The sequence below is a fragment of the Mobula hypostoma genome, chromosome 24 (genome assembly GCF_963921235.1).
Source record: "Mobula hypostoma chromosome 24, sMobHyp1.1, whole genome shotgun sequence".
NCBI classification, from domain to species: domain Eukaryota; kingdom Metazoa; phylum Chordata; class Chondrichthyes; order Myliobatiformes; family Myliobatidae; genus Mobula; species Mobula hypostoma.
In genome coordinates, this window is record NC_086120.1 from 14,841,312 (window position 1) to 14,868,360 (window position 27,049).

At 41.3% G+C, this 27,049-nt stretch overlaps 1 protein-coding gene across 1 annotated transcript in view; it reads left to right on the forward strand.

The window, feature by feature from the left end:
• The first annotated feature begins 2,861 nt into the window (after positions 1–2,861).
• Positions 2,862–27,049, forward strand: part of hdgfl2 (HDGF like 2) — an 82,264-nt gene continuing 58,076 nt past the window's right edge. Inside the window, exon 1 of the mRNA XM_063032237.1 lies at positions 2,862–3,058. Coding sequence (XP_062888307.1) covers positions 2,987–3,058 — 72 coding nt within the window. The 5' untranslated portion in view covers positions 2,862–2,986. The remainder of the gene's footprint in view (positions 3,059–27,049) is intronic.

Here is a 27,049-nt window from a genome sequence, read left to right on the forward strand (position 1 = left end):
CAGCGATCAAAAGGCAAGCAGCCTGCGCTCACCGCCAACATTTCAGTTTCCCTCATTGCTTTAATCGGCAAAATGGAGTCAAACGTCAGCTCACGTGCCTTCTCACCTTGAGACCTGCATCTCGTACTGACCTGATAATGGCCTGGAAGTTCTCTAGGCGCTACGTCAATGTCTTTGCCACCCCCTCTGAAATTCTGATTTATAACGTGCTGGATAATTAAGATTTTACTATCTGAGTCACAGTACTAAAATCCAATAAATATTTCAGCAAGTGTCTTAAAGGTGATTATCTAAGTGAATGGAATACTTATCACTTAAGTAATAAGTGATAGTTATTCTATCCTTCATTCTTTCCGGAAATGTGCACTTATGAGAAAGTTAAAGCAGATTTAGACCAGATTGTTTCTTCTATTCTCCACAGCTAACATATTTAGCTGCTCTTCTGACATGACAAATCATTACTATCATCATATCATAAAGCACAGTTAGTGGCAATGGAAAAATAATAGAGCAAGTCAGCAAGAGAGAAATAGATGGAAGAAAAAATCCATTAAAAGTCAAAAGCATACCAATTCATTCAAAGAAATAATTAGATCTATATCTGCTTATAAAGATGCAGACAGATACGATAAAAGAAAAATAGTAAAGAAGGTCATTTGCATCTGTAATACGAACTAATGTTGGCTTGAACTATACAATTGAAATTGGGTCCTTTCTCCATTTAACCATGTTAACTAGAAATCTGCACCAATAGAAATATCTTTAATTGGTGATATTCCTCATCTGGATGTCAGCAAGGATTATCTTTGGAAATGAATCCAGGATTTGATCTCATAATCTCGGCTGACATTTATGTGTAACTGTGATGAAGTGCCGCAGTGAAGATTATTTTTCTAGGACGAGGTGTTAAGCTGATTTCCTGCCTTTTCAGATGTATGTTAAAGATCCTAGAGCATTATTTGAAGAATCATAATCAGGTTACTTATAACTGAATTCTCTGATGAGAAATTTGTTTTGCGGCTGTAGCACGTTCCAATGACAAAAATTACTACAAATTACAAAATAAATAAATAGTGCAAAAGAAAGAAATAATGAGGTAGTGTTCAAAGATCATTCAGAAATCTGATGGCGGAGGGGAAGAACCTGTCTCTGAGTTGTTGACTGCTCTGACAATCATATAGTACAACTTACTGTAACTTTGCAGCCAGGTAGATTTAACTTAGCCATTTCCACTATACCTCAGAGATACTGGCATTCCAATTAGTACGCTTTAACGGGTGATGGTCACCCTTTCTGAAATGCCATGCAGACCCTTGAGAGAGCTGAATTCTAAATTTCTCTCATATGAGTGAGCTATTTTTGTTGAAGAGCAATTCTCTAAATGATAGCAGCCATTGCCTTTCCTCAGCAATGCGGTAAGACGCAAAGTGTCATTTGCCCAGAAATATGAAGGGATATTGGCAGATTGGTGGGGGTGACAGTGACGTGTAGTGTAAATGAGAAAGTATGAGGTTATTCACTTTGGAATGAGGAAAAGAGAAACATACTATTTTCAAAACAATGAGAGATGAGTAATTGACTTTAAGAAGGTGTTCTCAAAATAAGGGATTGACCAACATAACAAAAATAAATTGAGTGCATAATGCAATTGAGTGTGGCTCTAAAGATTCTAGTAATGAAGCCCAACATCATCCAGAACAAACTATCGTGTTTGATTGGCACTTTATCCACAACTCTAAACATTAATTTTTCCACCACTGGTACACAATGGGTGTAGTATGTATTATCCAGTAACTGCTCTGCTGTTATTCACCAGACATCTCTGATGACACCTCCCAAACCTCCACCACCAAGGACAAAAGCAGCAGGTACATGGCAACACCACGAGCCACAGGTTCCCCTCCAAGCGCTCATTATCCTGATTTGTAAATATATTATTTGGTCCTTCACCCTTTTTGGGCCTAAATCCGGCAGTTCCCTATTCAACAGCACCTTGAGAGTACTCTCACCAGAATGCAGTGGTTGAAGACAGCAACTCTCCATCAAGGTCATTTATGGAATGGGCAATGAATGCTTGCCTTGCCTGTTATGTCCATATGACAGAAAATGAAAAAAGAAGAAAAAGAAACCTTTTTAAGTCAGAGTTGAAATCTTTTAGACTTATCTTCTCAAAAGGGCTAGGGATGTCCAGTCTTTGAGGAATAACTGATAGTTATTCTTCACACTAGGGAAATCCAGGTATCAGATTAGAAAGTGGATTTAATGCACAGGATCATCAATAGTATTAAATGGCAAGGCAGGTTTGAGGGGCTGTATGGCCTACTTTCGCTTGTACTGCTTATGTTTAGGAGGTGTTCAAGGCCTAGGCATAAAAAAATGTCAGTTGGCACGAGTAGAATGTCATGTTTGCCGAGGCAAGAATCCGGTTGTATTTTTTTCGTCCCGCTGCGTGCATGCGGGAAATGTTATAGGCGCACATTTGCAAATGCATATCTAGTATACACGGCTTGCAGCGGATAAATAACTTATTTCTATTACTGAATTCCTAGACATTCACAACAAACCAGGTGGCCACCCTGCTCCTCCCATTTTGCATGGAAATAGATTGTTACGGAGCTTAATGAAGTGTATTAGAAACGAGACATGAGGAGAAATTATATTACAGCTCTGAAGCAATATGGTTCATTATCCACAGTCAATGGAACCACCCCTCCCTTTCTACGCATCAGACTAACCTGGCATGATATCATACGATTGACACCCACATTCTCCAATCAGAACTTGGATTTGATGCACGTTAAACATCGGGAGCAAATCATAGACCGAAAAAGGTGGGACTTCTGGCAGCAGGTTAGGCTTTACCCTCCTCTCCCCCTCCCCCCTTAGGCGCTATACAGTATTCGAAACGCTGAGAATTGCGCTCTGTTACGGATCGAGTCCGTATCTATTTTTTAAATCGCTTAAAGGAGGCTAAGTCGATCGGAAAATGCCTCACAATTTCAAAGCAGGAGATTTGGTTTTCGCTAAAATGAAGGGTTATCCTCACTGGCCGGCCCGGGTGAGTATCGCGCTGTCTGATGTGCTTTGGCGGGAGGACAGTCTGACAGCCGTAGAAAAATAATAGCCGAATCAAAACTTTTAACTTTTAACTATGGCGCGCGTATCCATGTGAGGTAGATTAAAATGCTTCTTTCCCTTTTTAAATTTATTTCTCCTGCGATCAATTCTTTTGTTTATACTGAAGGGAGAAAAGTAGAAGGCCTGTGGTGTTTTTGTTATATTTACGGAAACTTTCTTCATGAAGCGGATATTAATGTTTAATCTTCATCACTGAGATTTCTGACTGAAAGTTTTTTTGTGTGGGGGCGGATGTGTGTTAGACAGTGTGGATTTTTCTGGACCACTGGTGTACGCATGTGTGACGGTCGCAGCGTTTTCTGGGAGTTGTAGTTTTTATAGTAACCAGCATTTGTAACGTGAACGGGTCAAAGTTTTGAGGAGACTATATTTCCCGTCATGCTCTGCGACGAGGGGGGTGCTTGTATACAAAAGCTTCCCTCAACCTATCCTATGCTAGTATATTACCTGATTAGTTACCTGGGGACAGTTCTGGTTATAGTGCCTACCGCTGGATTCTACAAAGACAATTTGTAAATATCATGCGAAATAATTCGGTAACTTTAATCACCCTTTAACGCCTTCAAGCGTTACTCTCACCTCTGTTGCGGATTCAATACTTTTATAGTAAAAAATTTGGAATATAGTTCAGACTGGTATTTCTTCGCAGTACCAAAGAAATTCACTGAGATATTATTAACTATTTAATTGACTTTTTATACTGATTCTGCAAAAGCTTGAGGTGCTTTGAAGTTCAGATCTGGCGCTGTTCTGTAAGGAGCTTGTATGTTCTCCCCGTGGAATTTCTAGGTTTTCCCCTGGTGCTCTGGTTTCCTTCCAGAGTTAAAAGATGTACCAGTTACTAGGTTAATTGGTCATTGTAAATTGTTTCATGATTAAGTTCGGGTTGATTGGGTTTGTCAGGGTTGCTGGGGAAGTGTGGCTCAAAGGGTTGGAAGGGCCTACTCTGCGTTATATCACTAAATAAATGAATAAAATTAAACAACAAATTTCGCAACATATGCTAGTGATATTAAACCTGATTGTGAGGTGTTGAACCAATGTAAAGAAAGTTGCTTTCCTCATTCTAGAAGTGGTGATTTGAAATTTGAAAAGGTGGATATTCACAGATTTAACCCAATTGATGACACTAATTTGTGTAGTGCTATCTCCATACTAAAGGAGTGTCATCCTAAATTATGTGATGTAGTACATTTATAGGATTTGAACCTTAAATGTTCTGTGAGCATGTATGAGACCTTGGAGTCCTCTTTGGTTTTTAAAATATCCTTCCTTTTATGACAGAAAATTTGGCGATGCTAATGCTTTTCTACAACACTACCATATAGTAATATTCTTTTTATGCTGTCAAATGGAAGGAGGTGTGTTCACGGTTTGTCTTAATCCACTTGAGAATATTGACTTCATTACAATTACTTCTGAGAAGTGTGTTTTTATCCCTATTCCATTCATTGCATCTTCTGTGTGCTAATAATCTTGTAAGGATCCTGACTGGGAAGCAGACAAATTAAATTAAGTTTATTCCAGAGTGCACATTTTATAACGTGTTTTTTTTAATGCTACCGAGCACATGTTTAAAAACAGAGTAGATGGGAGTCATTGTTTTTGGTTAATATCTCAACACAGTGTGTTTTTACTTTAGCCATTGAATTCTCCTTTTGCCATATCCAATGGGATGATTACTGTGGCATAATTTAATTATCCCTGGGCAGAATGAATAATTGTATTTTGGGCATTCTATGATGCATGAATGTTTCATGAACAGGTTGGACTATCTTGCTTGTTCTGTCAAATTTGAGTTTATTCTCGTGTGCAAATACAAATAAATATAAGAACACAATTGGAACAAAAATCAGTCCCTTGTAGTACAAAATGTTCATAGTGTTGCTGTACTGAGATAGTGACTGGGATTGCGTAGGTTGGTTCAAGAATGAAATGACTGAAGGGAAGTATCTGTCTTAACCTGGTGGTGTGAGACTTCAGGCTTCTGGACCAGTTGCCTGATTTGTAGCTGTGGTAAGGTGTATGGCCCAGATGGTGGAAATCTTGGATGATGTTGCCTTCTTGGGGGAGACTTCTACTAATGGGGGAGGGATATGCCTGTGATGTCTTGGGTGAGTCTTTCTGCAGCTTCTTGTGTTCCTATACATTTGAATTGCTGTACCAAACCATGATGCAATCAGTCAGAATACCCTAGCGTGTTTAATAATATGCTAAACCTCCTCAGCCTTCTAGGGAAGTAAAGATGCAACTGAATGAATCACATGCCTTTTGACTGCATCACAGTGCAGGGCCCAGGACAGGTCATATGTCTAATACCTTAGCACACTTGAATTTAAAGCTGCTAACTCTGCACCTTTTTTTCTTCTTCTCCCTCACCTGCATGTAGACTTGTGCATGTTTGTCCTCCTTCCTTTTCCTGATAATCAATTCTTTAGTTGCTGTGTGGTACTACTTAAGCAGTTGTCCTCGATATTCCAAATGATGAACTTCTGTCCCTTTGGCAATCGTAGATCGGGAAATATTCTATATATTTAAGAGCAACTATCTTTAAAACTTTTGCTCCTTTGGGTTTACTATTTCAGGCTAATACTCTACACTGGATATTGATATACAAGATGAGTTATTCTGTATCTCTCCTTAACCAGTCCCTCAGGATTGTGCATTACTTGCTGCTTCTTAGATTTTTGCAGCCTCTCTGTTTCCTCAACATGACTTGCCCCTCCACCTATCTTCATTTTGTCTGTAAACTTGGCCACAAAGCCATCTATTCTGTCATCCAAATCATTGACATCAACGTTTTTTTTTAAAAAAGTGGTCCAAACACTGACCCCTTTGGAACTCTACTAACCAACCAGAAAAGACTCTCATTATTCCCAGTCTTTTCCTCCTGTCAATCAGCTTATGCTCTATCCATGCTATTATCTTTACTGTAATACCACAGGTTCTTAACTTGTGAAGCAGCCTCGTGTGGCACCTTGTCAAAGGACTTCTGAAAATTCAAGTACACAACATCCACCAATTCTCCTTTGTACATCCTGCCTGTTATTTCTTCAAAGAGTTCCAACAGATTTGTCAGGCAAGGTTTTCCCTAAAGGAAACCATATTGACCTTGGCCTATTCTATCATGTGCCTCCAAGTGCCCTGAAACCACATCCTTAGCAATCCGCTTCAACATCTTCCCAACCACAGAGATCAGACTAACTGGCATCTAATTTCCTTTCCTTTGCATCTCCCCCTTCTTGAAGAGTGAAGTGACATTGGCAATTTTCCAGTATTCCAGAACCATGCCAGAATCTATTGATTCTTGAAAACTAATGCCTCCACAATGTCTTCAGCCACCCTTTTTAGAACCTTGGGGTGTAGTCCATCTAGTCTAGGTGATCTTTTGGCTTCCCAAGCATTTTCTCCCTAGTAATGGCAACTTCAGTCACTCCTGCCCCTTGACACTCTTAAACTTCTAGCATACTGCTATTGTCCTCCGCAGTAAAAACTGATGCAAAATCCTTATTCAGTTCATCTGCCATTTCTGTGTCCCCCATTACTACCTCTCCAGTGTCATTTTTCCAGTGGCCTGATATCTAATCTCTCTTCTCTTTTATTCTTTATATATCTGAAAAAAAAACTTTCATATCTTCTTTAATATTATTGGCTAGCTTACCTTCGAATTCCACCTTTTCTCTCTTTATAACCTGTTTACTTGTCGCCTTTTGGTTTTTAAAAGCTTCCCAATCCTCTAACTTACCACAAATTTTTGCTCTATTATATGCCCTCTTTTTGGCATTTATGTTGGCTTTGACTTCCCTTGCCAGCCACTGTTCGGAATGCTTTTTTGTATCTATCCTGTGCTTCCGAATTGCTTGCAGAAACTTCAGCCGTTGCTGCTTTGCTGTTATCCCTGCTAATGTCTCTTCCAATCAACTTTGCCCAGCTCCCCTCTCATGCCTCTGTAATTCCTTTTATGCCACTGTAATACTGATGCATCGGACTTTATCTGTGCAGGGGGAAATTCTGTTGTATTATGATCTCTGGCTCCTAAGGTTCCTTTACCTTAAGTTCTGTAATCAATTCCAGTTCACTGCACAACACCTAATCCAGAATAGCAGATTCCTTTGTGGGCTCAACCACGAGCTGCTCTAAAAGGTCATCTTGCAGCATTCTGTAAATACCCCTCCCCAATCTGATTTTCCCAATCTACCTGCATATTGAAATCCCCAATGACTATCGTAACATTGCCCTTTTGACATGCATTTTCTATTTCCTGTTGTAATTTCTACCTACATCTTTGCTACTATTCAGTGGTCTGTATATAACTCCCATCAATGTATTTTTACCCTTGTAGTTTTTTTTAACTCTACTCACAATGAGTCTGCACCTTCTGATCCTATGCCACCTCTTTGTAAGGATTTAATGTAATTACTTACCAACAGAGCCACCCAACCCCCCCACCCCTCCCCACCTACCTGCCTGTCCTTTTGATACAAAGTGTGTCCTTGGATGTTAAGGTCCCAGCTATAATCATCTTTCAGCCACAATTCAGTGATGCCCGCAATGTCATGCATACCAACCTCTAACTGTGCTACAAGTTCATCTAACTTATTCTGTATTCTATGTGCATTGTGTGAGAATTCCCACATCTCACACAAAGAATACACATAACGCCTTCAGTCCTGTATTCATCACCCTTTTTAATTTTTGTCACCCTTTTACTTTGCAGCTCAACTTGATTACTGCAATTTTGCCCTATCATCAGCTTGCCCTTGCTAGCAGTCTCACTACTCATTGTCTAACCTACTGCTCCATCCTCAGCCCTCACTCTGGTTCACTCCCTTCTGCCAAATTAGTTTCAATCCTCCCAAACAGCTCTAGCAAACCTGCCTGCAAGTATATCAAGGATTTTGCACCCCCCCCCCCGGGTGCAGATGTAACTTGTCCCTTTTGTATAGGTCATACCTTCCCTAGAAGTGATCCTAATGGTCCAGAAACCTGAATCCCCTGCCCCCTGCATGAATTCCTCAGTCACACATTTATCTGCCAAATTTGCTGTTCTTGCCCTCACTGACGCGTGGCACAGATAGCAATTCAGAGATTGATACCCTGGAGGTCCTGCATTTCAACTTTCTACCTAGTTCCCTGAAATCTCTCTTCAGGATCTTCTTGCCTTTCCTTCCTATGTCATAGTACCACTTTGTACCAAGACTCTGGCTGCTCGATACAGCCTTGGCATCTGGGAGGCAACTTATCATCCTGATGTCGCTCTCGCTCCCACAGAATCTCGTCTCTATTCCTCTAACTGTGGGATCTCCTATCACTGCTGCAGTTCTCTTTACCTTTCTTCTCTTCTGAGCCACAGTGTCAGCTGCAGCTGTGGCTACAGCTCCCCCTGGTAGGTTGTCCTCCTCAACAGTATCCAAAATGGTATATTTATTGAGGGGTATGGCTGCAAGGGTAACTTGCACTGGCTTCCCATTTCCCTTTCTTCTTCTGACAGTCACCCATTACCTGCCTCCTGCAACCTAAAGGTGACTACATCCCTGTAGCTCCTCAGTCTCCCATATGAGCTGAAAGTCATCGAGCTACAGCTCCAGTTCTCTGAGGAGCTGCAGCTCGGTGCACCTGGTGCAGATGTGGTTATCCAGGAGGCTGGAGGTCTCCTAGAATTCCCACATCTCACACAAAGAATACAACACAGCCCCGGAGCCATTCTCACTGCACTTGCTGTGCCCTAACAGACCAGGAATGAAGAATAAAGAAGATGAAGAAGATGCTTGCCTCGCCCAAGTCTAATTTTGCCTAAGCCTAATGAGCCAATGCCAAAATCTTCCCACTCTTAACACTGGCCCATTCACATAATGGCTGCTCCACTTGCCTCTGACTTATTTTTATTCACCCTTGCTAATGAATCCCATTCACTGATCGAGTGCAATTCAAACTCCGAAAACTGTCATGAAGTGCTGCCTTTTGAATCTTTAATCGCAAACCTGTGTGAAGTCAACTCTTCTTCTCGTGCTCTTGCTCACAGATTGGACACAATTCGAACAAGTTTAGAAAAAATGAGGGGGGATCTGATTGAAACCTATTGAATACAGAAAGGTCTAGACGGAGTGGATGTGGAGTGAAAGATTCCTATAGTGGGGGAGCCTAGGACCAGATGGCACAACCTTAGAGTACAGGGACATTCATTTAGAACAGAGATGAGGAGCTACAGATGGCTGTGGAGGCAGTCATTGGGTATACAGTGGATTCCAGTTAATTTGGACACATTGGGACCCGTACATTTTGGCCCAATTAAGCGGCTGCCCCAATTAGCTAAAGTTTAAAGAAATAGTTAAAAAGGCAAACTACAGTTTAACTGAGAAACAAATTATGCATTTAAATAAAGTACAGAATGAATTAGTACACTACCAACACCGCTACAATACTATAAAACTATTAGTTCCTAATAGCTTTCAACAGAGGAATTCATCCAGTGTACACTGCATGTTCTTTTGATTGACTTGAATAAACAAAATCAATGCAGACACCTAGTGCACTTATTGGACTGCCTTCATTGCCTTCCTGCATATCATCATCATCTTCATGTGCCTTGTGCGTTATACGCTTGGGCGATCATGGCTCTCCACATCGAACGATCCCTTGCAGCATCAAAGATATCTAGCACATTTAGATCTGTTATTTCTTTCACAGTGTCCATATATTTTCTTCTTTGCCTTCCTCTTCCGCGTTTCCCAGGCATACAGCCTTGTAATGTAAGGCATTCTATTTCTCCCTTTATGATGACATGGCCCAGGAATTTAAGTTTCCTCTCATTTAATGTTCTCATTAAAGATCTTTCTGTCTGGGCACGTTGGAGTACTGTCTCATTAGTTACCCTATATATGATATTTTCAGCGTTCTTCTGAGAAACCACATTTCTGTTGCTTCTAAGTTTCTTTGGAGCTCTGGTGTTATAGTCCATGTTTCGGAAGCATACAGCAAGATTGACCATTTTCGTAGCCTAAGCCTTGTTGTCATAGAAATGTGTCTGTTGGTAAAAATGGGTTTCAGTTTTTGGAAGTTGGTTTTGGCAATGGCAATTCTTCTTTTTATTTCTATTTTGCTTCTAGCATCTTGTGATATAAAGCTACCAAGGTAATTAAAGCTAGTCTTTTGTTCAATCACTTGGTTACCGATGTACAATTGGCAGTTGGGAGTATCCTGCTGTTTTGATATCACCATACATTTGTGTTTTTTTTTACAGTTGATGATTAGACCAGAATCTGCACTTGTTTGTACTACTTTGTCTAGGAGGATTTGTAGGTCTTCTGCAGCACGTGCTATTAGGGTGGTATCGTCTGCATATCTTATATTGTTGATATTAACACCAATTTTTATCCCATCTGGGTCTTCTATTTCTCTGAGAATCATTTCACTATAGATATTAAATAATTCTAGTGAGGCAACGCATCCCTGTCTAACTCCTCTTTGAATGTTAGTCCAACTGCTTATATTATCATGAATTTTTACTGCCGCTGTTTAATTCCAATATAAATTTTGAAGCAGTTGTTGGTCCCTTCCGTCAATGTTTAGTTTAGCGAGAATTTGAAATAATTTTTCATGTTGCACTTTGTCAAATGCTTTAGTGAAATCAATAAAACATAAAAAGACATCATTTTGATATTCAATTGCCCTTTCTGAAAGCATTCGTAGTATGAAAATTGCGTTCCTAGTTCCTCTATCCTCAATAAACCCATATTGTAGTTTAGAAGTTTCTGGCCTTAACTTGATTTTAATTCAACTCAGAACAATTCTCAACAAAACCTTTATTATGTGACTCGTAAGACTGATTGTTTTATAATTTTCGCAGTCAATAGTTCCAGGAATTTTTGGCAGAGTTACAAATACTGATTTCAAGAGATCGTCAGGCATACACCAGACTTGTATATGCCATTAAACAGTTCAAAAAGAACATCTATGCCCAGATCTTTTAGGGCTTGTATCATTTCCACTGAAATTTCATCAGGTCCAGTGGCTTTACAATGTTTCATGTTTTTCATTGCTTTAGTTATTTCTTCTTTGGTAATAGGTTGGCCAGAATTAGGTTGTTTATTATCTGGGGGTTCCCCTTTATTATCTTCAGAAATCTGCTCTATATACTGAATCCACCTCTCACCTACTTTATCTGGATCTGTTAGTATGGATCCGTCTGCTGATCTTATGCATCCTGTAGAGGAGATTTTCTTAATTCCAGTAATTTCCTTAATTTTCTTGTGCATTTCTTTGCTGTTGTTAATATGGCCTTCTACTTCATTGCATTTTTGTTTCAGCCGTTCTTCCTTTGCAATATTGCACAGTTGTCTGGTCTGTCTGTCTAGCTCTCTGTATTGCTCTTCATTATTCTTCACTAACCTTCTTTGTTCCATCAGATTTAGAATTTCTTGTTGGTGTGTTGGATTTCTTGTACTGGGATTGTCTCCTCTGCTGATTGCTGTATAGCATATTTAAATCTGTCCCAAATAGGTGTTGTTTCGTTTTCATTGAGGTGTTCTTCTACAGCTGCTTTGAATTGTTGCTTAAGTATGTTATCATTTTTAAGTTCTCCCAACATGTACTACTTTCTCTTTTTTCCACGTTTCATTTTCTTTAATTTTGTTTTGATGGTAGCTATTACTGGATGGTGATCTGAATCACGGTCTGCTCCTGGGTAGGCTTTAGAATTTGTGATATTTCTAAAGCGTTCATTGATGGTAATGAAATCTATTTGATTCCTTGTTCTATCTCCAGGGCTAATCCAAAATACACAATCTATGTGGATGGTTTTTATACCAAGTATTGGTGATCACTTGGTTGTTTCTGACACACCAATCAGTAAACCTTTCTCCATTTTCAATTTTTTCCCCTAATCCAGAAGGTCCTATGATGTTATCAACCCTTTCCTGTCCAATTTTGGAGTTATAATCTCCCATGACTAGTTTTATATCCTGAGATTTACATTGCTCATAAGCACTGTCGAGATCTTCATAAAACTTGTTGAAATCCTCTTCATCCGCATCATTTGTTGGCGCATAGGCTTGCATTATACTAATGTTAAAAGGGTTATCCCTTAACTTAACTAAAAGCAGCTAGTTGGATATCGCCCAATATCCCATAAGACATTTTGATACTTGTTGTTTAAAATAATTCTAACTCCATACATTTGCTGTTGACCTCCAGAATATGTTATTAGAGAACTATTCTTAGTGAATTTGCCACTGTCAGTCCATCTAATTACTGACAGGCCTAAGATATCAACTTCCAACCTTTTCATTTCTTTTAATGTGTTGTCCAATTTTCCTTTCTGGTAAAGTGTATGGATGTTCCATGTTGCTACCCTTAGCCTTTCCCTATTGGTCACAGTCTCTGGATGATGGTCTGGTGTCACCTGCAGCACATGACTACCCCTACCGAGCGAGGTGTTGTTCTGTGGATTAGAATTGACTCCATTCACGCTGTTGTCGGGTTTCCTTCTTTTGTTTCTTTCCATGATTGACTAGGCAGAAATTACAACAGTGGTTTGCCGTTGCCTTCTGCCACAGTGCTCATCTAACTAGAGCATTTGACCTCTACTGGTGTTCCCAATTGGGAATCATACACTTGACATCGCCCAACCTTTGCTGTTGTTGTACAAAGACAATCCTCCACCAAAGCTTGGAATCCATCTCCCTGCTGCCAAAGACTTCAGTGATTTTAGGTGACACCACCACCATTGGTCTGGTTATTTTTCTGGCACCAACCACTCGCCATAGACAGAGCTCCTTCAGCGAGACAGGGTGCACCCGGACCTAAGCCCTACATGAAGGCGGAGTTGTCTGGGTGGGAGAATCTATATAATCGCTATTGGCATTTCCTGATATTTAGTCAGGACCAAACCACCCCATACACCCCTCCTGCATATAGTCAAAATAGAAAAAACATAATTAAAAATCACTGCTTTTTGAATCCGCGTCCATTGGTCCAAATAGGTAACATAACATGAGCACAAACAGCTAATGGTGTTTAAAAACTGTTTGTTCCATCATGTCGAAAGACTGTTTCTGGTATTTCCAAGCTTGGATGCTTGAAAACACAGTGAGCAAAACAGTTCTGTATTATCATTCTGCTTATTTCTCGTCAACTATCAATGACAAAAATCAATGCTTTTGAACATAATTGCATGCAACTGGCGCTATTTAAAAACTGTGAGTCGGCTGAGGTGATATACTGCGTCCGGTGCTCCCGATGTGGTTCCCCCCGCCCCCTTTCCTTCTCCCTGGGCCTCCTGTCCCATGATCCTCTCATATCCCTTTTGCCAATCACCTCTCCAGCTCTTGGCTCCATCCCTCCCCCTCCCACTTTCAAATCTCTTGCTAGCTTTTCCTTCAGTTAGTCCTGGCGAAGGGTCTCGGCCTGAAACGTCGACTGTACCTCTTTCTAGAGATGCTGCCTGGCCTGCTGCGTTCACCAGCAACTTTGATGTGGGTTGCTTGAATTTCCAGCATCTGCAGAATTCCTCGTGTTTGCCTATTTAAAAACTGTCCGTTTTAAGCACAGTGTCGTATCCAACAGCCATATAAGTGCACATAACTGACGCTAATTAAAAACTGTTTGACAACTGTCTCCAGTTAAGCAGCATAGTTTCCCAGATAAATGAAAGGAATCCCGGTTATTTTCTCGATTAGGTTTTGCTCTATAAGAGTTGTCCCAAATAAGCTGCTACCTCGATTAACCAGTGACCTAATTAACTGGAATGCACTATATTTGCAACACGTTGATAGGTTCTTGATTAGTTACGGTGGCAAAGGTTACAGGGAGAAGGCAGGAGAATGAGGTCGAGAGGGATAATCAGCCATAATGGAATACTCGATGGGCCAAAATGTCTAATTCTGCTTCTGTGCCTTTATGGTCTTTTGATTCAGTTCTCAATGCTGTCCTGAGTGTTGCTTGTTCATTTTGCACCAGGATGTCTTGTGAGTTAGTGGAGATGTTGCACTTTTTCCAAGAGGGCTTTGAGGATATTGTGGGGTATTCTTTTGTCCATTGATTTTGTGACAAATTCAGAACATACTTCTGCTTTGGGAGCCCAGTGTTCATTCCGCAAATGATATACAGTAACCTAGCCATCGGAACTGACCAAGTGTAATTAGGGCCTTGCTCTCAGTGTAATGGCCTGGTAAAAGGTGCTGGCATTGGTTTTCTTATCATGATGGATAGAGGATTTTGCTGTGACAGAGATGGATAAAATTTTCAGTGTTTTGATGGGGTGATTGTCATAGATAGCCAATGTCTCAAAAGCAAAATGGAAGGCAATGATCTCTGCTATATATAGAGCAATAATTTAGCTCTTGGTTTTAGAATTTGAGCTTCAAACCCTCTTTGGATGACTTATGGCTGTGCTGATGCACCTGAAAATGATTGTGATTAACATTTACCTTTCTGACAGATGTAATCAAGGAAAAGGAAGAGGTTTGTTAATTACTCAAACTGTGGTCTGAACTTCATCCAGGTCACAATAATAGACAAATGCCATCTGACTAAACTACTAACACAGAAACAATTGTACTTTTCATGTCTTTATTAAACACCTTGTTTAATCATTCACAATTCAGACTAAAAAAAAGAATGTGAACCCTTGAATTTAATAACTGGTAGAACCTCCTGTAGTAGCAATAACCTCCACCAAGCATTTCCTGTAGCTGCTGATCGGACTTGCGCAATGGCAAGTAGGAATTTTAGACCATTCCTCCATACAAAACTGTTTCAGTTCATCTATAATTCTGGGATACCTTGCATGAACAGTCTCCTCAACTGGGTTAAGGTCTGGACTCTGACTTGGTCATTCCAAAACATGAATTTTCTTCTTTTTAAACCATTCTGTTGTTGATTTAATCTTGTATTTTGGTTCCTTGTCTTGTTGCATCATCCAACTTCTATTAAGCTTCAGTTGAAGGATTGTGACCCTGACATTCTCCTGTAAAATGTCTTGATGCAGTTTTGAATTCATTGTTCCCTCAATGATTGCAAGCTGTCGAGGCACTGAGGCAGCAAAGCAGCCCCAAACCATGATACTCCTTCCACCATGTTTCACAGTTGCGACAAGGTTTTGGTGTTGGTGTGCAGTGCCCTTTTTACTCCAAACATAGCAGTGTGCATTTCTGTGAAAAAGTTCAACTTCAGGCTCATCTGTCCACAGAACATTGCCCCACAAGTGTTGTGGGACACCTAGGTGGTCTTTTGCAAACTTGGGATGTGCAGCAATGCTTTTTTTCCTTATAGTGGACACAAGAACAGAGACTTTAGCGAGTTCTAGAGATTTCTGTAGGTCTTTTGCTGTTACCCTTGGTTTCTTTTTTCCCCCTCTTTCAGCATTGTATGTTGTGCTTTTGGTGTGATCTTTGCAGGACACCCACTCTTAGGGAGAGTAGCAACAGTACTGAGTTTCCTCCATTGTTGACAATTTTTCTAACTGTGGACTGATGCACACACACGTCTTTAGAAGTGCTGTTGTAGTCTTTTCCAGCTTAATTCATCTGTATAATTCTTCATCTAAGGTCCTCTGAAAGTTGTTGTGATTGAGGCATAGTGCACATAAACAAATCTTTCTTGAGAAGAGCAGGCTCTGTCAGTAACATGACTTTGTGTGTCTTTTTTATAGGCCAGGGCACCTCTACAACCTACACTTCCAATCTCATCTCAGTGATTGGAACACCAGACTCCAAATAGATTTTGTAGAAGGCATTACTCCAGAGCTTTATGTACTTTTTTGACCTAGACTGTGATTGTTTAAATGGTCTATTGAGTGTTGACCAGAAGAAGTACAATTGTTTGTGTGTTATTAGTTTAGGTAGGTTGTGTTTGTTTGTATTGTGACTTGGATGAGGATCAGACCATATTTCATGCGTAATTAATTAATGCAGAAAAACAAGTAATTGCAAAGGGTTCACAAACTTTTTCTTGCAGCTGAGTAGACCCACCCTGTCTTCTAATTCAGTGAATGGGTTGATAGTGACCTGGTGCTTAGCTTCCAATTATATACCAATGTAATACTATTAACTGTGTGATGTAGCTCATGATTGAAGTCAGGGTGATCTTCATTCTATAACGATATAACCATATAACAATTACAGCACAGAAACAGGCCATCTCGGCTCTTCTAGTCTGTGCTGAACACTTACTCTCACCTAGTCCCACTGACCTGCACTCAGCCCATAACTCTCCATTCCTTTCCTGTCCATATAGCTATCCAATTTAACTTTAAATGACAATATCGAACCTGCCTCAACCACTTCTGCTGGAAGCTCGTTCCACACAGCTACCACTCTCTGAGTAAAGAAGTTCCCCCTCATGTTACCCCTAAACTTTTGCCCTTTAACTCTCAACTCATATCCTCTTCTTTGAATCTCCCCTACTCTCAATGGAAAAAGCCTATCCACGTCAACTCTATCTATCCCCCTCATAATTTTAAGTACCTCTATCAAGTCCCCCCTCAACCTTCTACGCTCCAAAGAATAAAGACCCAACTTGTTCAACCTTTCTCTGTAACTTAGGTGATGAAACCCAGGTAACATTCTAGTAAATCTTCTCTGTACTCTCTCTATTTTGTTGATGTCTTTCCTATAATTCAGTGACCAGAACTGTACACAATACTCCAAATTTGGCCTTACCAATGCCTTGTACAATTTCAACATTATATCCCAACTCCTATACTCAATGCTCTGATTTATAAAGGCCAGCATACCAAAAGCTTTCTTCACCACCCCATCCATGAGATTCCACCTTCAGGGAACTATGCACCATTATTCCTAGATACCCGTGTTCTACTGCATTCAGGTAAATTCTGGCTCCCCATTTGGTGGTCTATAATATACCCCTATAAGTGTTACTACACCTTTCCCATTCCTCAATTCCACCCAAATAGCCTCCCTAGACGAGCCCTCTAATCTATCCTGCCAGAGCACCGCTGTAATATTTTCTCTGACAAGCAATGCAGCACCTCCCCCTCTTGTCTCTCTGATTCTATCACACCTGAAGCAACGAAATCCAGGAATATTTAGTTGCCAATCATACACCTTCTGCAACCATGTTTCACTAATAGCTACAACATCATACTTCCAGGTATCAATACATGCTCTAAGCTCATCCACTTTTCTTACAATGCTCCTCGCATTAAAATAAATGCATTTAAGATATTTTCCACCTCTTACTCTCTGTTTATCACTAACGGTGCAAACAACTTTACTATCTCCTTTTTCTTCCTTCTCCCCTACATCTGTTCCTACACTCTGGTTCCCCTCCCCCCTTGTATCTAGTTTCAATCCACTGGAGCCTCTATAACAAACCTACCTGCAAAAATATTTGTCCCCCTCCAGTTCAGATGTAAACCGTCCCGCTGGAACAGGTCCCATCTTCCCTGGAAAATTGCCCAATTATCTATAAATCTGAAGCCCTCCCTCCTGCACCATGTCTTCAGCCACGTGTTGATCTGCGCTGTCTTACTATTTCTAAACCCGCCTGCATGTGGCACTGGTACTAGCATTGAGGAGACATGGATTGAAGTGCAATTTGCTCATCAGAATTACTGTATTTTGCCTGTCAACTTAAAACTGGCAATAGCATCCCAGCCTGGTCTATTGATGAAGGAATGGCACTTGGATATAATACAGATATGTGGTGATCTTCTTGGGACTGGAAAGCAAAGGAGGGTATATGGAAGGTAATTGGGATGAGGTGGAGATCAGAGAGGAGAGAGAGGTGCCTGCCTCAGGAAAGGAAAGGGAGAACCAAGTTGTGGGGTGTGACCAGCTGCTTCTGGAAGGGTAAACTGGGCAAGGAATGCTGTTTTCATGGGTTAAGTGTCACTGCCAAAATTGAGTTAGTCTGGTGTCTGTCCCTTTCAGTTGAGTAAATACTTTGTGACCTACCTGCTCACTTAACATAGAACCAGGATGTTGAGAACATTGGTGTACAGACCCCAATCATGAAAGCATTATGAATGGCCAATGAGAACTTCTGCTCAGATCTTAGGATGCAAAAATGGTTGGAGGCAATAATTTTCTCAGCTAACTTCTATACCGCTGGGAAAGACAATATCCATGGATAAGTTTTGTTCACTAATCAAGGAGCAGGCAGAAGCCAGCTCCAGTGGAATCCTACTGACAAATACTTATCATAACCAACATTCCATATCACTAGAGAGTTGAGTATAAGACTCTTAGGAATATTGTTGATTTGGGCACTAGCATCTGTTCGTTTATTTCATCATTCAAATAAGAGACCTCAAAGATGCCTCCATTGCCTTCACAATAATGGGTACTGCTGACTGAGTTTAGGACTGATTAGTTAGTCATTGTTATTCCAGTATGGCGGAACAGCAGCATAAGAAACATTACTGTAAGATCATTGTCCAAAGATCTCAAGAACCTTGCAAAGGGAGCTCTTCTCAGAGAGTGCTTCACAGTCAACTTACTGACCTTCGACCAACGGGAAACATGAGTGTCTAGAGTTAGGACTGCTGTAGTCCACCATAATTGGCATTTGTTGATATTCTTGTTGTTTTTTTGGTACTAGAAAAGCACTGAAGAACTGCAGCGTGAATTGCAGTGTGGATTCCCTGTATGTACAAGTGCAATGGATGTAATCTTTCTGGCAACTCCAAGAGAAAGGGAGGAAGCAGTATCGACTATATATGATTACCTTATAACCTCACTTAAATGCCTTTGACGATGGAGGCGGACTGTAAAAGCACTGCTCTTGGATTTTGGGTGGCAAAATACACCTGTCTTGTGTTTTGCTGTGATGGCCTGCAAGGTGTTGGGCTCAAGTAGCTCTGATTTTTGTTTCCTGTGGGAATGGAGCCAGTCTGCAATGGTGCACCATTAACCTTTGTTTTGTGCACATTTTCTTGCACTGTGTATGTTGGCTCTAAAAGGAGATGAATTAATGATAATTGAACTGAATAGATATTTAAACTTTTAAAGGCATTAAGGCAATGTAATGAGAAATAGAAGAATTCTTCAACTTTGCTTTTCCTTCTCAAAACATTTGGCATCATTTTTGATGCAAGGACTTGTGGTCATCTATCCTATTCATTAATATTTTGGTTCAGTCAATTGAACATTGCCTAAATAAGTTTCAATTTGTCTTATGAAATGTACTCCCTTTACATAGGGCACTCTCTATTTTTGATGTAAAATTTCTGCTGAAGTTGGAGAATAAAGATTTGACATTTTTCATAAGAAAGATGTATTGAAGTAGAAGAGATGATTAAATTATACTCTGGCAAACAATTCTGTTGGAAAGGTTGTTTTACTGTGTGTAACAGTGTATCATAGGAACTTGAGATGTGGAAGTTTCCAAGTTAGTAAGCAGATCAAAGGTATTTTGAGTTACTTTGTATAAGAAGGGTAACACTTTTCTGTTGGTGAAGAACAACATGCAGTTCTGGATACTGTTTAAATTAGGAGTAAGGCATTTTCTTCACAAAACATAACATTAAACTAATTCAAAGGAAGGCACAGGAGTTGGAAATGTGAATCTTAGTTCTTTAAGTGAGGCATGCATGTGGTTGCATCATGATATATACAATTTCTGCAGTTATATATGTATAACTTGTAATGAATTATTTAAAAATATTTACACACACACACACACACACACACACACACACACTCAAATATTGCTTACATATTAAGTACGCAATACTCCTCCCTGCTTAACTATAAACTCCAACTCAGTATAGAATGCATCTCAACTATATACACAGTATACTACATAATACTACTACTTTACAGACAATCACAGCATAGTAAGTTTTAAATTGTTCCATTGAGGCCTAAAGATTTAATTATCTAATTGCTGTGGGGGGTTTGTTATTCTTGTGGGATAGTGTCTTTCCTGACAAGGGGGACCTCTCTGCTTGGCAGGTGAGACTTGTGGCTGTGAAACAATCTCAGGTTCTGGGGCCTCTTCCGTGGTGGTTGTAGGAGTTGACTTTGAAACTGCAGGAAGTGGTTCTGATAGTGGTAGCTAACTTTCTTCTCCAACATTTGACTCTGCTGTCCTCAACTGATCGATGTTTCGTCTCCAGACGATAGCAGATGCAATCTCCGCTGTGTAGGAGAGTAGTCCAGTTCTGTCCTTAATCTTTTTGAGTACCTGCTTGTGATCAGCTCTGCTTGTCCAGGCGTGAAACATTGAACCTCCTTGTTTGAGGAGCTCTCAATCTGTCGCAGCTGTTTGTACTGCATTCTCCTTCTAAGATTGGGTTTGAGGAGATCCAAGCATGAGCTGAAGGGATGACCTAGGAACAGCATGGCAGTTGAGTTGTTTGTTGGTTGTGGAATGTGTTGCATTATGATATGGAAGGAGGAATGGGCAAGCTTCTGGTTCAGTGTTAGTGTCGTGTGTTCTACTGATGTTGCTTGCAGTGGGTTCTTTAGACTCCGGACAAATCTTTCCACCAAGCCATTTGTAGCTGGGTGCTACAATGCTGATGTAATATGCCTTATTCCATTCATTTTTAGGAATGATTGAAACTGTTCTCCCCACAAACTGTGGACCATTGTCACTATGTGTTGTGGAACACCAGTCCTTGTGTAGAGGCTTCTCAATACATTAACAGTGTGCAAAGCGGTATTGGAGGCTATTGGGAATACTTCTGGCCACTTTGTTGCTGCGTCCACTGCTACCAAGAAATTTGTGGCCATGAATGGTCCAGCAAAATCCACATTAATCCTCTGCCAGGGCAATGCAAGCCATTCCCAAGGATGGAGAAGCACTGCTCTTGGCATCTTCTGGATATGTTATATCCTAAACAGAGCATGGCAAGCTGCTCGATCTGCTGATCTATCCAAGACCACTAGACAAAGCTTTGAGCCCACGCTTTCATTTTAACTATGCCTAATTGATCAGCGTGTAGCTCCTCTAACACTTTAGTTATGCATGGTACAACAACTATAATATGTGAAGAGGAGTGTCCTTTTAATACATTTTTTCTGGTACCTACTTTTCCAGGAGTAATTGTGTCCTCAAATAAACAGAACCCATCTCTGCATTCATGCTGCTGCTGTTAGTGGAACACCCTTCTTAGGATTGAAAATGGACACTAATGGTTAATGAGGAGCAACAAGAGTAAACTCACACCCATACAAGTACTGGTTGAAATGTTTTACACCCCAAACTAGATTCAAGGCCTTTGTCAATCTGTGCGTTATTTTTCTCTGCAGCGGTAAGTGAATGTGATGCAAAGGCTGTGGGGCATTCACTTCCATCATTCATAATGTGACCTATACCATAAGGCAAGGCGTCAAAGGCAAGCCTCACTGGACGACGTGAATCAAAATGTGTCAGTACAGTGTTTCACATCACCATTTCCTTTTACCTTTTTGAAAGTCATGTTGTATTGCTTTATCCGTTGCCATTTCTTCCTGATCTGCAGTAATGAGTTCAAGTGGAGCAGCACAGTAACCAGTTTTGGTAGGAACCTGTTAGTGCACTTGACAAATCCTAAAATGGACAGCAACCGTGACGCGTCCTTTGGCCTTGAGGCATCCACCACTACTTGAATTTTCTCAGCACACTTGAATAATTCTTGTGCATCAATCGTGTGACCACAGTAAGTGATGCTTGGTTTAAAGAATTCACACTTTTCGAATTGTGCTCTGAGCCAATAATCTTCTAATCTTTTTAACACTGTTTTGAGGTTTTGGAGATGTTCCTGGTCATCCTTACCAGTGACAATGATGTCATGCAGGTAACACTGAGTACCTGGGCAGTCATGCAACACATGATCCATAGATTTCTGCCAGAGTGCAGGTGCAAATGCTACTCAAAAAAATAAGCCTATTATAGCAATAAGGTCCTTTGTGGGTGTTTATGGTAAGAAACACTTTTGGACTTCTTCCATCGCCTTCTGTAGGTAGGCCTCAGCTAAATCCACTTTGCTGAAGTGTATTCCTCCAGAGAGGTTGCGAAGATGTCTTCTATGCTGGGCAGAGGTTATTAATCTACTTTCAGTACTGGGTTGATGGTAACCCTGAAATTGCCACAGATCCCAACAGACCCATTCTTCTTGGCTACTGGGACCACTGGCATTGCCCATGGGCTCCGCTCAACCTTAGAAAGAATTCCTTCAGCCTTTATGTGATCTAGCTCACTGGCTATTTTATCACGGATGGTATAGGAATGGGACCTGCTTAGCAAAACTTGGGTGCAGCATTTAACACTATTTTACCCTTTATGTTTGAGATTTACAGTGCAATGCAAAGCTATGGCATCAACCAGTATTTCTGTTAATTCACGTTCGTATGGCTACATTGCAGGGTATATGGAATGCAAATAGTGGATGGATCTCCGAACAAGTTGTAGTTGTCTCAGCCAGTCATGTCCCCACAATGCTGGTCCTCCTGTTTTTATGACATCTATATACAGGTTTCCCCCGCCATCCGAAGGTAGAACATTCCTATGAAACAGTTCGTAAGCCGGAATGTCGTAAAGCGAAGAAGCAATTACCATTAATTTGTATTGGAAAAATTTGTGAGCATTCGCAGACCCAAAAATAACCTACCAAATCATGCCAAATAACACATAAAACCTAAAATAACAGTAACATAGTAAAAGCAGGAATGATATGATGAATACACATCCTATATAAAGTAGAAATACTTTTCCACAATCATTGCCGCACTGTTCTCCGTAGCGAAAATCTCATGCAAGCACTCTCGGCAAAAACACGGCGCAAGCGCGCTCCAGTAACCTTTAAGCTATGAAGTTGCCAAATCATACCAAATAACACGTAAAAATACACAGCCGATATAAAGTAGAAATAATGTATGTACAGTGTAGTATCACTTACTGGAATTGAGAAGTCAGCGCCGAGCACACTGATGATGGTGTGGGAGGCTGAGTCGTCGGAGGTTGGGGTGGTGCTGTGGCCCCCACCCTCCGGGCAGCGAACCGATACCGATCCCGATCCGTGAAGCATGCAGGAGTACAGCGGTGGCCGGGATGTACCCAGCACATCTTTAAGAAAAAAACTGAAATAAACAAGCTAATTAATTAGGTGCCGCCTAATTTAGATTGCTGATTCATTGCCTCTGATCTGGGCTGACATTTACATGCCGGGCGGCACCTAATTAATTAATTGAGAACAAGTGTTACACATGCCCTTACACTTCCTCCCTTACCACCATTCAGGGCCCCAAACAGTCCTTCCAGGTGAGGCGACACTTCACCTGTGAGTCGGCTGGGGTGATATACTGCGTCTGGTGCTCCTGATGTGGCCTTCTATATATTGGTGAGACCCGACGCAGACTGGGAGACCGCTTTGCTGAACACCTACGCTCTGTCCGCCAGAGAAAGCAGGATCTCCCAGTGGCCACACATTTTAATTCCACATCCCATTCCCATTCTGACATGTCAATCCACGGCCTCCTCTAGTGTAAAGATGAAGCCACACTCAGGTTGGAGGAACAACACCTTATATTCCGTCTGGGTAGCCTCCAACCTGATGGCATGAACGTCGACTTCTCTAACTTCCGCTAATGCCCCACCTCCCCCTCGTACCCCATCTGTTATTTATTTTTATACACACTTTCTTTCTCTCACTCTCCTTTTTCTCCCTCTGTCCCTCCGACTATACCCCTTGCCCATCCTCTGGGTTCCCCCCCACCCCGTCTTTCTCCCTGGGCCTCCTGTCCCATGATCCTCTTGTATCCCCTTTGCCAATCACCTGTCCAGCTCTTGGCTCCATCCTTCCCCCTCCTGTCTTCTCCTATCATTTTGGATCTCCCCCTCCCCCTCCCACTTTCAAATCTCTTACTAACTCTTCCTTCAGTTAGTCCTGACGAAGGGTCTCGGCCTGAAACGTCGACTGTACCTCTTCCTAGAGATGCTGCCTGGCCTGCTGCGTTCACCAGCAACTTTGATGTGTGTTGCCTAATTAATTAGCTTGTTCATTTTGGCTTTTTTTCTTAAAGATGTGCTGGGTGCTTCCCGGCTACCGCTGCATTCTTTGCAAATTGGTATCTGTCTGCGGCCCGGGGGTTGGAGTGGTGGGACACTGGGGTGTCATCTGTTTCCATCAGGGCAGGCAGGTCATCTTCTTCTATGTCTGCCTGCTTCGATGTCGAAGGTCGAGGTTCATCGTCTGCTGTGGCTGATGTGGAAGGCTTGCTTGCCTGCTTAGCCTCGCGCATTTTTAGATCATACAGTTCTTTGTAAGCACTCAAATCATCCTGCAAATATGCCCTAAATCGACGTACCCTTTCAAAATTAAAGTCATACTTTATCATTGCAGCGAAAATCTCACGCAGTTGCTTCACATTCAGTTCCTGGATGACTTCACTTTTGGTCCGTTTGCTACTGCATTCCATTTTGATTGTTATCCTATCCTCTTCCAATTGCATCAGCTCTTCATCTATCAGTTCTTGGTCATGGGATGCCAAAACCTCTTCAACATCATTTTCGTCAACTTCCACAAGCCAAACTCACTTTGTCCTTACTTCATTCACCACGATCGTAACGCTTAGTTATATCTAGCTTTACGCTAAGTGTAACACCCTTAGCAAACTCTTTCAGGCTTTTCCGATACCTTAGAACTCATCTTGCTAACGGCTGCTCACAGGCACGTGTTTAAGCAATGCCGGCGAGAATGCCGTTCTGAATCTGGGGGAGAGCGGCTGCTCGGGGCGTGTGCTGCCTTTTATCACGCGCTGAATTTTTTTTTCGCGCGCTGCCTTTTTTCGGAATAGTGTAAACACCTTCTGTTAGCGAAAACAGGGAACTAATGTAGGTCTTTTGTAACAGTGAGGTTTTGTAAAGCGAACGTTCGAAAAGCGGGGGACACCTGTACTACTAAAACTCTCATGCTCTGTCTGTTTGTGACCTCCAATTAGCGCAAATGGTTCATTACAGCGGCACTATTTTTGGTTAAATGGACTTAAAATGCTCTAACACAGAATGCAGGCAAAGTTCAGGGGTTATATATTTGTATAAAATTGCTCACTTGCCAAAATCAACAGCCCTGCTTTCACCCAAGAGCCGATGTCAGCCAAGATGGAAACTGCGATGCGACACCATGACGCATGCGCCCGGCCAGCCTCAGAAGCGACTCATGATGCTCACAGCAGTGACACCAACCGGTGAAAAAGGGCAGGGCAGCTCTATTTCACGGGGTCACATTCTGCTAATCACCGTCAGCATGTGCAGGATTGGGACAGATCATACTGAGACCCATCAATGAGAGATAATGAAATCTTATTGTAATGACGTACTACGAGACACCCCTCAAACCCTTTGCTGCAGTCAAGGGGCAGTGGTGACTATATCACATCCATTTAGGAGAGCGCCAACCACATCATCAAGAATAATCAGCATCCTGGAGGCTTTGGTGTTTCTGCTTCGTAGCTTCTATCCAGCATTAGGGTTTAAAAAAAAATATGGTCAGCCTAATCATGCAGCATGGAAAGAGAAGGGGGACGTTATGGTCAAGAGATGAAGCCAAACATCGTCGGGAAGCAGCAAGGAGAGGAAGAGAGCAAGACTCGGATGAGGCCAGGGCCGCTTGACTCCAGAATCAAAGAGTCAAGACAAAAAAGATGAGAGAAGAATAGACAGAGGAGGAGAGGCATGCACATTTCCAAAAGGACAACAACTGGCATAGAAGGAGGAGAGACGAAGAGACAAAGGAGCTGAGAAATGCATGTCTCCGGGATCAGAGACAAACAACAAACAGCAGAAGAGATGAAGAGACGGGGGATGAAAGGGCTGCATGTCTCCAGAATGACAAAAACAGGCACAGGATGAGGAGAGAGGAAGAGACAAAGGAGCAGAGAAATGCATGTCTCCAAGATCAGAGAGAAAGAATAAACAGCAGAAGAGATGAAGAGACGGCGGATGAAAGGACTGCATGTCTCCAGAATGACAACGAGAGGCACAAGGGTGGCAGATCAACCAGAAATGATGCCATCAAAAGTGTCCTTCATTAAACGAGGAGGAGCTATATTTGCCTTGCTACGCATCGTCATTCTTTAATAAACTGAGGCTTTCTTCTTCAATTTCCAAAGCAAAGCGATACCAATAGCATTCAGGAAAATTTAATGTTCATTCTGGTCACATCAGACTGCACTACCCTCCTCTCAAAGGGTTCCCCAACGGGTCACCCCATTGTCTAGTATAAGCTCAATCTGGCTTGTTAGTTGTATTTCACTGTTACGGATGTCATTTCAACAGAAGTTACCTTTTCTCCAGTATGAGTTTGTTAGTCGGATATCTGCAGGCTTCAGTTTAGTATCTTTGAAATGCCTCTCAAGCTCATTTTGTGGAATGACAAACAGCTGAACCAATGTCTTAATTCCATTTTAGTTAATTTGCCATTCACTTCTGGTGTAAGCCATATTGCTTGTCTATTACTAGTTTTCACATTGTAAATCTCAAGCATACCCATTCCTGTATCACTCTCATCATTATCAGAATTTTCACCAACAGCATGCAGTTTAGTGTTCTTTCTGAAACTGCAATTCGCCTTTTTATCTTTTTTGCTTCCCTGTGCAATCCAATTATTTTTGTCTGCCTGACATGCCCTTTGTATGTGTCCTACTTTGTTGCATTTTTTTTTTGCAAGTTTCACCTTTAAACCTGGATTGGTTTGGTGTATGAGCCCCTGCACAGTGATAACACAATTTGTTCGATCAGGTTGGCCTCCATCTCGATGTTACAATTTTGTTTGATTCCTGGTTGCAACTCAGTTGCACCTGTCTGTAGTTTCCATTGAAACGGTAATTTCATTTGCTCTTTTAAATGTAAGTTGTGATTCAGTTAGGAGCTATTTTTGAATGCTTTCTTGTAAGAGTCCACAAACTAAATGATCTCTCACTGCATAATTCTAATCTAATCTAATCATTCAGCCCATTACCAAACT